Source organism: Trichosurus vulpecula, chromosome 1, assembly GCF_011100635.1.
Source record: "Trichosurus vulpecula isolate mTriVul1 chromosome 1, mTriVul1.pri, whole genome shotgun sequence".
NCBI lineage: Eukaryota > Metazoa > Chordata > Mammalia > Diprotodontia > Phalangeridae > Trichosurus > Trichosurus vulpecula.
Window position 1 is genome coordinate 19,937,698 of NC_050573.1, and position 16,414 is coordinate 19,954,111.

At 45.9% G+C, this 16,414-nt stretch overlaps 1 protein-coding gene across 1 annotated transcript in view; it reads right to left on the reverse strand.

Annotated features, from left to right (window-relative positions):
- MYO18B (myosin XVIIIB) overlaps positions 1–16,414 on the reverse strand; it is a 361,792-nt gene that overhangs the window by 239,140 nt on the left and 106,238 nt on the right. The window contains exons 13-14 of the mRNA XM_036737706.1: positions 6,055–6,225; positions 1,618–1,708 (exon numbers count right to left, since the gene is read on the reverse strand). Of these exons, the coding sequence (XP_036593601.1) occupies positions 1,618–1,708; positions 6,055–6,225 (262 nt within the window). The remainder of the gene's footprint in view (positions 1–1,617; positions 1,709–6,054; positions 6,226–16,414) is intronic.

Sequence of the window (16,414 nt, forward strand, 5' to 3'; positions counted from 1 at the left end):
CGGGTAATGGGGCCATGAGGACTGGGTTGCAGAAGGTGAGGGGAAGTTACCTCCCACAACATAGATCCTCACACAACAAAGCTCACAGGACTCCTGTCCATGTCTTCCCATAGGCTCGACAGAAGAAGTCCACCACCGTGCTGAAAGCCTCCCTTGGTTTTTTTTTAATTGACAAAGGTTCCAGTTCCTCCCTGGCCCAAAGCAGCTCGTCTCGTCTCCCAATCACACAGTTCTCCAGTGACATCTTTTGAACCTGTTCTTCTTTGGATAGGGTTGGGGGCTTTGGATTGGACCTCGGATTTCACTGGCATAAAGAACTCCCAGGGGAGAAAACCCTCTCCACCAGTGCAGGTCTGCACCTACTCAGTAACTTCTATTGTTAAGGAAGTGCCTAGAGTGCTCAAAGATGTGACTCACACAGCCTGTATATGTCAAATGTGGGACTCGAACTCAGGTCTTCTTGGTTCTGAGGTCAGCTTTCTTCTCAAGAGAATACCCTGACAAGCACAGGTCATATATTCTTTGCATATATTATATATTTATTTCAAACAAGATAATATTGGTTAAGGATCTTGCCAACCTTCAAACACTACATAAATACTGGTTTTTATTTTTATCATCTTTGGTAGTGGTGGTCATTTTAATTTTGCTACTTATCATTCCATTTATCATTTGTTTATATATTTATTTGCATGTTTAAATATATATTTCTATATTGTTAACTTGGCATTAATTTATCAGTGCTAGCGTGGCCCCACCTTCAGCAGAACATAAATTTCTTGGAGCAGGAGCTGTGTCATCATTTCATCTCCGTAGCCCCAGCACCCAACAGGGTACCCTGAACACAGCAGGTGTTTAATAATATTTGAACTGAATTGAGTAGGTCCCTTGCCGGAAGGAGCTAGGGACCCACCCCAGAGGAATAATCGAACTTGTACTCATTTGTGTATCTATTGAATTCCTCGATCAAACGGAAGCTCCCTGAGGACAGGGGCCATTTTCATTCTGTCCTCATTGCTTCAGCAGCCAGCAGGTGCCCAGCCCAGAGTGGGCATGGAAGCATTTCTTGGTCTGGATTCCCGAGAGCGCCTCTATAACACAGTGGAAGAGGCCAATGCTCAACCCAACGCACGGGCCTAGTGCTTGCTTGCTCCCCAGGGATGCCGGGAGGCTGGTAGAGCAGTGGAGTCCACGCCCCAGCCCCTCTCCAGGGCCCCCTGGGGAGTCCTCAGCACCGCTCAGCTGTCAGGGACCATCGCAGGAGCTTGGCCAGAAGCTGCTTCTTCCATTGCTTTAGTTGCAATTATACAGAATGACAACAACGTCAAATAGCCAATAGCTAACACGTATGCACAGTGCCTACTATGTGCCGGGCACCGCACAAAAGTCATTTGATCCTCACATCAACCCCAGGAGGTAAAGAGGAACTGAGGCGGGCAGAGATGAAGGGACTTTCCCAAGATCACACAGCTAGTAAGTGTCTGAAGCTGGATTTGAATTCAGGCCTTCCTGACTCCAGTCCCCATTCTCTATGCCCTGTCCCACCTGACCCCATAAAGTCTTCAACCCCAGACCGGGGTGAAGAAATAAGAACGTTGCCAAATGCACCTTCCGTACCTGTTGATAAGTGAGACAATGACGGTGAATAGTTCTTCATAGAGGCCTGAAGCCATCCCCTGCACACACTCCACACCGGTCATTTTGGGCCCTACAACAAACAAGAGAAGAAGGTGGCATTCCAGGAAGGACCGCATGCCCATTGGTTTCCAGCTTTGGCTCCCGTCATGTCCCCCCATGGACTCAACGCTCTGGCCTAACTCTGCTACTTGTTATGCCTTGAACACACCCTACAGCTTCCCATCTCCGAGCCTTTGCTCGTGCTGCGGCCTGTCTCATGTCTGCAATGCCCTTCCCTTTCTGCTCACCTTTGACTGTGAATTCCTGCCCACGTTTTTGTTGGTTTTTTTACACCGATTTAGTGCTTCATGACTGACAAAGGCCCAATTCCCATAACAATTTCAAAAGGGGAGTATCATCACTACAACTTAACAAAGATGGAAAACATGGCCCAGGGAGGACATATGACAGTAGAAACAGGGCTCCAACCAAAGCCTTTTGGCTTCTTATCAGAAGGATCATTTCCTTCACTCCAGGAGTTAAAAACAATGGGGAGAGGTGGAGGAACCATGAGGAAGAGAGAGAAGAATTTAATTCGATTTAGAGGATTACACATTAAAAGATGGAACAGATTGGAATTGGAAGACCAAATGTATCAAAAGGGACCCTAAAAATGAGAACTAGCACACAGCAGAAGGGGTGCCTTGGGATGTAGGATGTGAGCTCTTTGGAAGCTGAGATTGCTTCATTCCTCATATTTGTATCCCCATGCCTAGCACAGTGCCTGATACTGTGTAGGTATTTAATAAATGCTTGTGTAGATTGATCAGGGCAGTAAGTTTCCCTTCCCTGGAAGTCTTCAAGCAGATACTGGATGACTCTGTGTTGGAGCTCCTGCAGAGAGGGTTCATGGTCAGCTCAATGACTATGGTGATGATGGTGGTGGTGCTGGTCATGGTGGTGGTGGTGGTGGTGATGGTGGTGATGGTGATGATGATGATGATGATGATGATGATGATGATGGCAGTGGTGGTGGTGGTGGTGGTGATGGTAGTGGTGGGGGCGGGGTGGTGCTACTGCTGCTGATGGTGGCAGTAGAGACCTCCACTCTAATCCTCCTCTGGGGCCTCATCATAGTGTGAAAAATTGGGCTCTCCAAGCAAAGCTTCTCTAAAGCTCTGCCCATAGAGTGCAACCTTGGCCAGGTCCTACCAAACTGGAAGGGCTTAAAATATGGACCCAGAAACATCTGTTTGTCATCTGAAGCCTGACCTAGCTAATGTCAAAGAGACTCATCACTATGTTGACCACAGAATAAAGAAATTTTTGGTCCTGCATCTCACAAAGACCTTTCCATAAGGAGCAGATTCTGTGTTGGTGAAGTAAGGACCCACGATGATGAAATCATGACTTCTTGGAGTGTCAAAGTCTGCATATTATTGAGAAAACAATGCACCTAAAATCCCAATGAGCCAAAAGAGAGAAGTCATGGGTTATTCCAGTATAGATCACCTTTTGTTACTGAAAATCATCATTGAAGCTCAGAGCTAGAAAAATTACCTATCAAGTCCATGGATAAGGGAAGAGTTCACAACCAAGCTAGAAATGGAGAGATTCACAGGAGATAAAGTAGATAATTTTTATTCCATAAAATTAAAACATTTTTGCACAAACAAAACCAGGGTAGTCAAAATTAGAAGAAAAACAGGAAACTGGGAAAAAATTTGTAACAAATTATTCTGATAAAGGTCTCACTTCTCAAATATACAGAGAACTGAGTCAAATTTATACAAATAAGAGCCAATCCTCAATTGATAAATAGTCAAAGGGTATGAACAGACATTTTTCAGTAGAAGAAATAAAGCTATTAATGGTCATATGAAAAATATTCTAAATCACTAATAGTAAAAGAAATGCAAATTAAAACAATTCTGAGGTAACCACCTCACACCCATTAAATTGACTAACATGACAGAAAAGGAGAAGATGGGGAAAAGTGGGAGCACCATCAGCTGTTGGTGGAGTTGTGAACTAGTCCGACCATTCTGGAGAACAATTTGGAACTATGCCCAAAGACCTACAAAACTCTACATAGCCTTTGACCCAATAATATCCCTGCTAGTCTAAACCTCAAGGAGATCAAAGGCAAAGGACCCATATAAGCAAAAATATTTATGGCAGCTCAGTGGCAAAGAATTAATGGAGATTGAGAATAGCTGAACAAGTTGTGGTATATGATTGTGATGGAATACTATTGTGTATAGGAAATGATGGGCAGGATGGTTTCAGAAAAACCTGGGAAGACTTACATGAACTGATGCAAAGTGTAGAGAGCAGAACCTGGAGGACATTGTACAGTGACAGCAATATTGTAACAATGATCAACTATGGAAGACTTAGCTACTCTAGTCAATTAGGACCTCACCAAGAATCCCATCTACAGAAGTGGTCCTCCAGCCACTACTTAAAGACCCCCAGTGGGGGAAGCTCACTAACTCTCAAGGCAGCCCATTCTACTTTGGGACAGCTCTAATTGGTAAGAAGGTTTGCCGTTGAGCCTGATCTTGCCTCTGCAACTACTACCCAGAGTCTCAGGTCCTACCTTCTGGGGCCAAGCAGAAGAGAGCTAATCTCTGCTCACATGACAGCCCCTTCACCTACCTGAAGACAGTGACTCTGTCTCCCCTAATAGAACCTCTCTGATTATACTTTCCAAAGTCACTCAGAGATAGAAGGCTGGCTTGTCCTGATTCTCCTCTAGTGAGTTTGTCCCAAGCTCCTAGTCAGTATATTGTAAAACGGAGTAAAAGCAGGATTTGGGCTGAAATTCCTAAATCTTGACCCCTACATCCCACTCACCAAATGTCCTTGTATTCCCAATACTACACACATATTTTAACTCAAGAAGTTACAGTGCTGGGACATTCTAGCATTGCTCTGTATCTCGGGAAGCATTTCCCATTCTTTCTTTAACCCCAGAACCTCATACAGTTGCTAGGAAACCTGCAGCCTCCTTGCATCTCTCCCAATCCTGACAGGGTCCCTCTGTGCCTGCCTCTCTGTGGCTCAGTCCCAGGCCTAGAAGGCGAGATATCTATGCACAGACACAAAAGCAGGAGGGACAAAGGCCTTTTTATGCAGGATAACTCGTGTAAGAATTCTGAGCAGGGAGAGAAAAGAAAGAAGGACAAAAAAAGACCGGAGTCTATCAGAATTGTATCATCTACTTGGCACCATTACTGTCTAAGCAGCCCCCAAAAGGCTTTGAGGACAAGAGGCTTTGGCCTGGAAATCAGGAACCATAGCTCACAACTAGGAAGGGAAGGGAAAGAAGGAAGGAAGGGAGGGAGGGAGGGAGGGAGGGAGGAAGGAAGGAAGGAAGGAAGGAAGGAAGGAAGGAAGGAAGGAAGGAAAGAGAAGGGAGAAAGTGGGGAGGGAGGAAGGAAGGAAGGAAGGGAGAAAGGAGGAAGGAAGGAAGGAAGGAAGGAAGGAAGGAAGGAAGGAAGGAAGGAAGGAAAGAAGGAAGGAAGGAAGGAAGGAAGGAAGGAAGGAAGGAAGGAAGGAAGGAAGGAAGGAAGGAAGGAAGGAAGAAAGGAAGGAAGGAAGGAAAGAAGGAAGGAAGGAAATGAGCATTTTTTTAAACATCTCCTATGTGGACTTTCTCATTTGACCCTTACAACAATCCTGAGAGGTAGGTGCTGTTGTTATCCCCATATTACAGTTGGGGAAAATGAGGCGAACAGGGTGAAGTGACTTGCCCAGCATCACACAGCTAGTTACTGAGGTCACATTTTAACTCAGGTCTTCCTGACTCCAGGCCCAGCCCTCTATCCACTGCGCCACCTAGCAAACAGGTTCTCAGCCTTGTGACCCAAGAGCAGGGATCTCCGCTCCACCAAATGGAGGTGAGCACCCCAGCCTGGGACATGGAACAAATCTAATAAGACTCTAGGCAGAAGGGGTTGTTGGTTCAGGGTCCAAGAAGGCATCATCTCTCTCAATTATCCATCCATTGCTAGCTGGACCTCTGGTTTGTCCAGATCCTGGAGCTAAATAGGAAAGAGGAGGATGGTGGACTTCCATTCAGATCCTGACCCCAACACTTATTAGCTGGGTGGCCTTGGGTAAGTCATTTCTGCTAAGCCTCTGTTTCTGGGGCGGGGTTGGCTCCAACAGCTTCTCAGATGTCTTTCAGTTCCAGATATCTCTCTGCTGGAGAAAAACGAGTATGTCTCTTCTGTCCCATCCAAACCCTTCTTAATAGAGAGGCATCTATCTCCTATACACTCCCTTGAGTTTTGTACAACCAGAATTCCTAGTCCCAACTCATGCGGATACATAGCATTGAGCTGTGGAAGAAGACCGCACAGTCACATGAATTCCACCTACCCACATCTGTCTGGAAGAAGACCACACAGACACATGAAGACCACCTACCCACATCGGGCTCCTCCTTGTGGTTGGGTTGGTTCAGCCTGGATGTTGCCTGCTGGATTATCTGTCGGAGATGGTGTTTGAACACAGCGGTAGTCAGCGCCTCGTACTCACAGCCCAGCACCTCGGCAGCATAGTTGGCCCATTCAAATCGCATAAATTGCTTCCTGCCAACTGGACAAGGGAGAAGAGCCAAGAGTCAACCGCGGTGCCCAGAATGGATGCCCCCATCATTGACCTTTGGGGGTCCTCCCTTCTCCCCCAGCCTTTCCGCAGTGATTCTATGAGCCTGACCTGAGCCTTCACCTCTAAGGAAGGCAGTCGATCAGTCACAGCCCTACCCACAACAGAGGAGACACGGCGCCATATTTACTGGTAGATTATCCTCATAGCAGCACTTCTCCCTAGCCTCCAGCAGATCTTCTCCTCACGTACAGTACAATCAGACGACCTAGGTTCGAATCCTCTAACCCTTACCGTCGATCTGTGAACCTTGACCAAATCACTTCTCCTCCCTGTCCTCAGTTTCCTCATCTTTAAAATGGCAATGTTGGGCCAGATGACACCAGAAGCCCCTCCCCCTCAAGAAGCTCTGGTCTTACATTGACTGAGAACCGATTATGAGCAGTGTTCAGTGCCGAGCATATAAAGATAAGAAAGAAAAGTCCTTTCCCTCAAAGGTGGGAGAGGACTAACCCTGACTCTAAATGTGCACAACGCATCCACAGATCACCAGCAAAGAAATAGAAACGAAAGAAGGAAAGAAGCATTCAATGAGCTCTGGCTCTGGAATCAGAGGACAGCGTGACCTTGGGCAAGTCCCTTAAGTTATCTAGGCCTCAGTTCCCCCCTCTGTAAAAGGGGAGGGAGGGTGGAACTACCTGACCTCTGATGTCCCCCCTACTTCTAAATCTGTCTTAAGTTGATTTGAAGGCATTCTGTGTTGCTTGCCGAGGCACATTTTGTGAAGCTTGGCCCAGGTACCGAAAACACACTGGTTATATCTCTGCTAGTGAAACGGATTGAGCCGAGTTCAAATCCTACCTCAGACAGCAAGTAGCTATGTGACCCTTGGCAGGTCACAAACCTCTCCCTGCCTCAGTTTCCTCATCTGTAAAATGAGAGAGTTGGGCTCGATGACCTCTCAGATACCTTCAAAATCTATGGTCCTGGAGAAGGAGATAGCAAACCCCTCCAGTATCTTTGCCAAGGTAACCAGAAATGGGGTCACAAAGAGTCAGACACAACAGAAACAACTCTCCAACAACAGCAGCAGAGGCAAGAGAATGTTTCACTGAGGGTTCTTCTCCCAATTAAATTCCATGGCAGGTTTACAGGGTGGAAAGCGTGGCTCAGAATTATTTCACCTGTCTGTGTTGACTAGCTACGATTTTGATTTCTGTTCCTGTCTCACGGGCACTTCAAAAACATCCATAAACATCTGAGAACTTGATGTTAAAAAGTGCCGTGGAGACAGTACATCAGGTTGCTGAAAACCCGCTGCTGTCTTTTGCTCAGCTCAGAGCTCTTTGGCCTAAAACGCCCAAACGATGGGAGCGATGTACAGGTGCCATGGTAATGATTTCTGGTGACCTAAGCGGCTGTGATCTCCGATACCACCGCCTGGACCTCATTGGTACTGTTGTTGAGAACGTATGTACAAAGGACTCTGCAAACCGTGAAGGGATGTGAGGGTTAGTTGTTGTTGCTGCTGCTGATTCTTATTCATGCTGGATCAGCGATCCCATTAGCTGCAGGTATGTCCTCAAATCCTGTAGAGCATAACCCGTGCCCCACTTCAATGGGGCCCTCTGCCATGTTGGATGTCTTTTCCTAGGTCCCTTGAATACTGATGGGACACGTCAGCTCTCTATGAATTGCCCCTTCCTCTTGCCCACTCTCCTTTCCAGTCATATGTCTCTCTAATAAGATGTTCACTATGCTTCTCTTATATAATTCTTCATTGGCCATATGATGTAGGCTCTTTACACCCACCATGCACTCCCCATGTCACCCTCTGGGTGACTTGAACTCAACAATTAGGGTCCTACCAACAAATTATATCTACTTTCCAAAGACCAACCTAGCCAAGCTCAGAGGGACTCATCACCTCTAAGTTGATCATTTGGGGGGTGAACTCTTTGTCTGTGGCACCCCATGAAACAAAGAAAAATATAAAATATTCTTCAGTCAGGCTCATTAGAATCCTCTCACCCCAACTCCCTTAATACTGTGCAAGGTCACTCTCAACCTAGGCTTTGAACTCTGCCCCTCAGATTCTGACAATTACAAGCACTGTCCCCATGGGATGCATAGGAAAACATAAATATCCTCCTTTTTTCATCTTCCTGCACATGCATGTGCACACACACACACACACACACACACACGTTATTTGTGAGGTCTCCCTCATTAGAATGTGAGCCCTGAAGGCCTTTGCCTTTCTTTGTATGGTGCCTGGCACATAGCAGGTGCTTAATAAATGTTTGTTGACTGACTGTGGCTTGATTATGATTCAAATGGAACATCTCAGGATGCGGTCTTCTTCTTTCTGGCCTAGAATAGCCCATGCTTGGAGCTGGATCCTACCACAACACCAGCACCTTCACACAGGGAGCTTTCTTTATTCCAGTTGCTATGACCTTCGGGTGACTGGCTGAACTATTAGAAGTCATAGACAGAATCGACAATTGCTATTCCTGAAGGAAGAGCAGTGGGACCATCGCTGGACCGAATGGATCTTGGCTGAATACTTAGTGGTTATTTTCAGAGACTAGGAGAAAAAATGTTTCCCTAAATTAGGTGTGTGAATTCATCTATCAACATATAGACAGATTACTTTAGTAATGTAAGTCAATTTTAAATAAAAGCTATTCTCTTTATTGATCTACACGGTTAGTACACCCTGGGGACCCTTTGAGCATTAATTGTAAGGCAAACCCCCTGAGCAAGAGAGTTAAAAAGGTCAGGGTGCCCAGAGTGGCCATAGGCTTAGGGCAGAGGGCATGGCCTTGGTCAGAAGCTTCAGACTTGCACCGACAGGTAAGGGTCGAGGCACTCAAGTCCTCTTTGGTGAATGTATGCATGATCCTGATCCCCATGTGGCTTCCCATTGGGGTAAAAAGGTAGTACATGCATAGCCATTCCCTTGGAACAATAGACATAATAAATAGTTTGGCCAGAGTTTATGTAATAATGGCTAACATCTGTCCTTAGCCTTTAACTGCTCTAATATACATTATCTCATTGGATCCTCACAACCCAGTGAAGCAAATGCTATTATTATCCTCTTTTTACAGATGAGGAAACTGAGGCCCAGAAAGGTTAGGTGATTTGCCCAGGTCCCACAGCTCCAATCCCAGGCAAGATTTGAAGCGGAGTCTTCCTGACTTCCAATCTAACACCCTGTGCTCCATGCTGAGGACTTTCCCAGCCTTAGAATCAAAGTGTGTTGGGGCAGTATGATGCCAAAGAAAGACCTGTAAAGATTGGAAGTCAGAGGACTTCTGCCACTTACTAACTGGGTGAGTTTGAAAAAGTTATCTCCTGTCTCTGGGCCTCAGTTTCCTCATCTGTTAACATGAGCAAGGTGGGGGGCAGCTAGGTGATGCAGTAAATAGAGCACCAGCCCTGGAGTCAGGAGGACCTGAGCTCAAAAGAGCCTCAGACACTTGACACACTTACTAGCTGTGTGACCTTGGGTAAGTCACTTAACCCCAATTGCCTGGCCTTCTCCCCTCAAAAAAAAACATGAGCAGGGTGGAACTAGATGACCACTAAGGCCCCTTCCAGCTTTCTACCTATGGTGCTATGAGTCTCTTAATATTAGGATTTGATGGAAGCCCATCTGTGCTCCCAGCATCCAGCTGTGTAGGCAACAACCAGGAGGAGGAGGTGGGCGAGAGAAATCCAAGTTCTCCTATTTTCACATGATTGCTACTTTAGAATTATAGTAACAGCACCAGAATTCATCTGAGAGCTGCTTGTCTGAGTGCTAGCTTTGATGGGGAAAGGGACAGCTCTTCTCATCTGTCACCTCTATAACCCTCTTCCCTTCAAGCCACACGAACAATCATCCCACACAAAACATCCCTCTGGAAGGTCAACCTCAGTGACCTGGCAGGTCCTGCTGTAAGGGGTTAACACAAAACCAGCTCTCTGCAAAAACTGATCAGATCCAAGGTTACTGAAGTCTCCAGAATCACACTCTGTCCAAGCATAGAGGCAATAGGGAGAGGGGAAGGTGAAGACTAGTGAGATAGAGAGGCAGCCAAGGCAGGGAGAAAGGGGAAGAGAAATAAGTAAGAGAAGGGTGAGGGAGGAGAGAAAAAGAGAATAGGAGAAGAAGGGGAGGAGAGAAGAATAGATGGAGAAGTGGGCAGGAGAAAAGGAATGAAAGAAGAGAGGGAAAGAGGACAATGGATGGAGGAAGCAGGGGACAGAGAATGAGAGAAGAGGGGGAAAAAGAAAGACAATGGATAGAGGAAGCAGGGGAGAGAAAATGAGAGAAGAAAAGAGAATGGAAGGAGATAAGGAAAATTGAGGAAGAAATGGGTGGGAGAGAAGGAATGAGAGAAGAGGGGGAAAGAGAAGAGAGAGAGGGCAGGAAGAAAGAATAGGAGAAAGGAAAAGAGAATTTGTGCTTACAATTCCTAAGACTTTTATCCAGTCGTAGAGTCTATTTGGCTTTCATTTGGAATTTGTTGGGTCTTTTTTCCCTTAACATGCTGAGTATGGGGGAAAGAAGCTCCTTCTTTCAGCCTGCAGGTAGCTCAATTGTTATCCATTACAGCAGTCTCCCTCTCATATTAATAGCCAAGCTATTATTCTCGCCCAGCCTCAGTGGTGATGCTGGCATATCATTCTCCATTTTATGAAAGGACTTCTTTATCACCCAGGGATGGCTGCCTCCTCTATCCACGCATCCACAGAATTCTAAGAGTGGAGGAAAAGGGGACTCTGAAGTTGATCATCCTTCTTGGAGAAGAAAAAGAGGATGGATGATGGTACTAAACATAACTCTCTAATCAACGATTCTTATCCTAGGTTAGGTTAACTTTTTTAAAACAAATTGACAACTATTTCAACATAATTGGCTTTCTTTGTACTCCTAGGATTTTAATTCATGTATTTAAAATATTATTCTCCTTTCACAACATGACTATTATGGAAGTGTTTTGCATAATGATACATGTGTGGCCTATGTTGAATTGCTTGCCTTCTCAAGGAGGGTGGGTGGGGAGGGAAGAAGGGAGAGAATTTGGAACTCAAAATTCTAAAAACAAATGCTCAAAAAAAAGTTGTTTTTACATGCAACTGGTAAATAAGATATACAGGCAATGGGGTATAGGAATCTATCTTGCCCTACAGGAAAGTAAGGGAAAAGGTGATGGGGTGGGGAGTGAGGTGACAGAAGGCAGGGCAGACTGGGGAACAGGGCAATCAGAATACATGCCATTTCAGAGTGGTGGGAAGGTAGAAATGGGGAAAAAATTTGTAACTCAAAATGTTATGAAAATCAATGTTGAAAACTAAAATATTAAATAATAAAAATTTTAAAAATACAGCTAAAAATATTATTCTCAGAAAGGGTCTGAAGTCTTCCCAAGATTGCCAAAGGGGTCTGTGACACACAAAAAAAAAAATCATCACTTTCCTAATTCCTTTTCATTCCTTGCTGCACGCCACCCAGGGAGACTTATGCCCCTTCCCCCATTAGTGCATCTTATCCTCCTGATACCCTTTGCCTTCTGGTCCTCATAGGATGGTAGATTTAGAGCTGGAAAGGACTGCCATTAGCCCAATACCCTCTATTTTCAGATAAGGAAACATGCTCAGAGATGGGGAACTGACTGGCCACACGAACAATCACACAGATCAAGTGAGCGTACAAGCCAGCATTTGAACCTACGCTTCCACTGTACCATTCCCCTAAATCTTCTTTTTCTTTCTTTTTTTTAATTAATTTATTTATTTGTAGTTTACGACATTCAATCCCACAAGCTTTTGAGTTCCAAATTTTCTCCCCTTCCCTCCCTTCCCCCATCCCCAAGACAGCATGCAATCTGATATGGGATCTACATGTGCATTCACATTAAACATATTTTCACATTAGTCATGTTGCAAAGAAGAATTATAACCAACGTAATGAACCATGAGAAAGAAGAAACAAAACAAAACCAAAAAAGAGAGAACAGATAGTCTGCTCCAGTCTGCATTCAGACCCCGTAATTCTTTCTCTGGATGTGGATAGCATTTTCCATCATGAGTCTTTTGGAGTTGTCTTAGGACCTTGCATTGCTGAGAAGAGCCAAGTCTATCAGAGTCAGTCATTACACACACTGTGGCTGTTACTGTGTACAGTGTTCCGCTAGTTCTGCTCACTTCACTCGGCATCAGTTCTTATAAGTCTTTCCAGGTTTTTCTGAAGTCCACCTTCTCATCGTTTCTTATAGAACAATAGTATTCCATTACCTTCATATACCACAACTTGTTCAGCCATTCCCCAATTGATGGGCATCCCTTCAATTTCCAATTCTTGACCACCACAAAAAAAGCTGCTATAAATATTTTTGTACATGTGGGTTCTTTTCCCATTTGTATGACTTCTTTGGGATACAGCCCTAGAAGTGGTATTGCAGGTCATAGAGTACGCACATTTATATAGCCCTTTGGGCATAGTTCCAAATTGCTCTCCAAAATGGTTGGATCAGTTCACAACTTCACAAACAATGCATTAGTGTTCCAATTTTCCCACATTTTCACAAGCATTTATAATTTTCCTGTTTTGTCATGTTAGCCAATCTGAGAGGTGTGATCTGGTACCTGAGCTATTTTGATTTGCATTTCCCTAATCAATAGTGACTTAGAGCATTTTTTTCATATGACTATAGATATCTTTAATTTCCAAATCCTCTTCTGTGGGTACTTTTAACCCCATATATAGATAAAGCAACTGAGGCCCAGAGAGTAGCATCACAGGTTAAAAGTGTCCCATTCTCCTAGCTTGACAACTTCCCGGTCCTCTCCTCTTCTGCCCCTCTCCCCACCTTGCTTACCCAATCATTTGCTAAAATAAATCCTGTTTCTACACTATTTCTCACAATGGTCAGCTTCCCGCTACCCCCATGGGTACCACTCTGTTCCAACCTTTGCTGCCTCTTGCCTAGACTTTTCAGCAGCTTCCTAATGGGCCTCCCTGCCTCACTTCAGCCCATCTTCCACACAGCTGCCAAAGTAGAGATCTGACCATGTCACCCCATAACAACAAACCCCAGTGGCCCCTAGATCAGACATAAGCTCCTCACTTCATCGTTTAAAGTCCCTCATGATCTGGTCCCTCCCATCTTTATGATACAGTGTCACACTCTATATTGGCCAAAACTGGGGATTAGACTGTTTTAATAGCCTAAAACTGCGGTAAGACTTTTTGTACATTACTCCCATGTACATGCTCTGCCGTTCTGCCAGACTGGGCTTCTTGTTGTCCCTTTGCCCCAGCGGGGTCCCCCGTGCTTGAAAGGCACTGACTCCCCACCTCTGATTCTGAGAATCCTTGCATCCTCCAATGCTCTGCTCAAGGGACACCTCCCCCAGGAAGCCTTCCAGATTTCTCCCCACCCCATGGCCCCTTCCTAAATCACTGTGTATATTTTGCATGTGCCTCCCAGTCCTTCTCTCCACACACACGCAGACATACATATATAATACAGGCACAAACATAATACATATACACAAACATATAATACATATACACATACATGCACGCACACTCACGTACACACACACGGGCAGCTAGGCGGCTCAGTAGATAGAATGCCAGGCCTGGAGTCAGAAAGACTTGAGTTCACATTTAACTTCAGATACTTACTAGCTGCGTGACCCTGGGCAACTCACTTAATCCTGCTTGCCTCAGTTTCCTCATTGTTAAATGAGCTGGAGAAGGAAAATGCAAACCATTCTAGTATCCTTGTTAAGAAAACCCCACATGGAGTCAAGAAGAATCGACAGGACTGAAAAACAACTGAACACCAATATATATACACACTGTCTCCCTGCGTTAGACTGTAAGCTCTTTGAGGGCAAGCACTACTCCATTTTTGCATCTGTAAGATGAGGGGCTTGCACTCACTGTCTCTGAGGTCCCTCCAGCTCCATGATTCTATGATGTCTGGATGAGAGGCATCTTTTCCAAATCACCAGTCTCTTTTACAGACAAGGAAACCGAGGTACCTTGCACTGAAGTGACTTGGCTGGAGTCCCCCAGATAGCAGATCTAGGAGGTGGGCTGGGGCTGAGGCTATCCCTTCCCTCCCCTTTTCCTAGTAGGGGGTTCAGACTGGCCTCGACCTCTCTTGCCCCAGGCTCTGACCCACCACCCTCTGCTCCAGGTTCTTTTCTCTGCCTTCAGCTTTGATTCATGACTCTGAGGAGCCATCCTGCCAGCTCCAAACCCCCCAAGCTGGTTGCTTGCTTGGGCTTAGGCAGACTCTGAGGGCTGAAGGGCACCTCCATGGCCATCTAGTCCAGCCTGTACCAGACCCTGAATCCCCTCTTCACCAACCCACACCAGACAAGGAGGCCTCCAGTAGTGGCTGAAAGATCTTCAGGGATGAGAAGCCACTGCCCTCCTGAGCCTGCCCAGGCATTATCGGCACAGCGCCCATGGCTAGGAAGCCTTTCTCAGCATCCTCAGGAGGTCTCTTTACAGCTTTCACCCCATTACTCCAGCCATGCACATCAAGGCTCATCCTTCGCCTCTGAGGCAGCCACCAAACTACCCGTCTGTTCTTCTCCGTACTAAAGACCACCAAGCCCCTCAAGTGAGCCTCAGATAAGGGGGACCCTGGAAAAATCACTGCACCTCCCTGGTCCTCTGTTATTACCTCATCAAAACTAGGGAATTGGATATGATGATCTCTAAGCCCCCTCCCAGCCCTGATATTTTCTGTTCTAAGGCCCCTTCCAGCTCTGACAGTCCCTGTTCTAAAGTTCCTGCCATCCCCTGTTCTAAGTCCTTTTCCAGCTCTGATGTTCCCTGTTCTAAGACTCCCTTCCCCAGCTCTGACATTCTATGTTACTGTATCTCAGTGGCAGCAGTCAGCCAGCTAACAAGTATTTCTCAAATTCTCACTATATGTACCAGGCACTGAAAATATAAAGTTTAAAAAAAAACCCATCCTACCTTCAAGGAGCATACATTTCAAAACAGAAGGAACCCAACGGGCCTGCTGGTCAACCTCCTCATTTTTCAGATGAGGAAACTGAGGCTCACATAGAATGAAATGAGTAGCCAGAGGTCCAACGGGTCATGAGGAGCAGAACTGGCCTTCGAACATGGGCCTTCTGAGTACTAACCCAGAGTTCTGACCAGTGCCTTCCTTCTTCCTCTCAGGGCAGGTTTGAGAACATGTAGGATCCTGGAAGCTAAGCTGGCTGGGCCCCCAGGGGGCGAAGGATACAAAACAGAAGCAAACCTCCACCCTGAAGTCTTCTTACATCCCTCTCATTCCCCAGAATCACCAACTTCCTGCTCCCTCCACATCCAGAAGACAACAGTGCATTGCCTTAATGACCATTAATTAGGAACCCTAAGAAATGAGGAGTTTGTCATGGCTACCTGGGCCTCACATTTCTACCCTAATCAGCACTTGTGGGAAACAATTAAGGTGGATGAGAACATGATGTGGGCACCAAAGACCTTGCTACCAGTCTATTAGGAGACATCTGGTGTGTTAGGGCAAGAGATCTGTGGGCAGGAGAGGGGAAGACCACAGAGATGACAAAGGAAAACTATGGGAACCGGCTGAGGGGCTGGACCTAAAGACATTGGGGCTCTTAGGGGCCCCCAGTTTAACTTTAGGCAGTTCACAGTCACACCACACCGGCCAAAGGGATGAGCCTAAGGAGGAGGGAGGGAGCCAGCTGCTCCTGGGGTAGGGCCCCCAGGCTGGTTGAGAGCCCTGGGAAGGACCACTCGGTGGCTTCCAATGTATTTTCTCAGCCTGCAAAGAGAGCACATGTAGTAGCCTCACCATGTCCTTCAGGTTCCTCCCTCTGCCACTTACCATCACTATGACTTGGGGCTGGTCTCTAGCCTCTCTAGCTTCTTCCTTCAGAACATCAGAGGTCTGGGCCAGATGACCACTGAGTCCCCTTCTATTTCAAGTCTACATTCTTACATTCCCATGTTGGAGAGTCCTTACAGAGAGTCCTCAGCCCTGAGCCTGATACCCTCCTCCATCACAGGCACAAAAGCATCTAACCAGCTAAGGACACCTTAGCAAAACCGTGACAAACAACTGATTTTTATGGAGAGCTTGAAAGTCCTCAAACTGTGCTGATTGAAATTATCTCCTTTGGG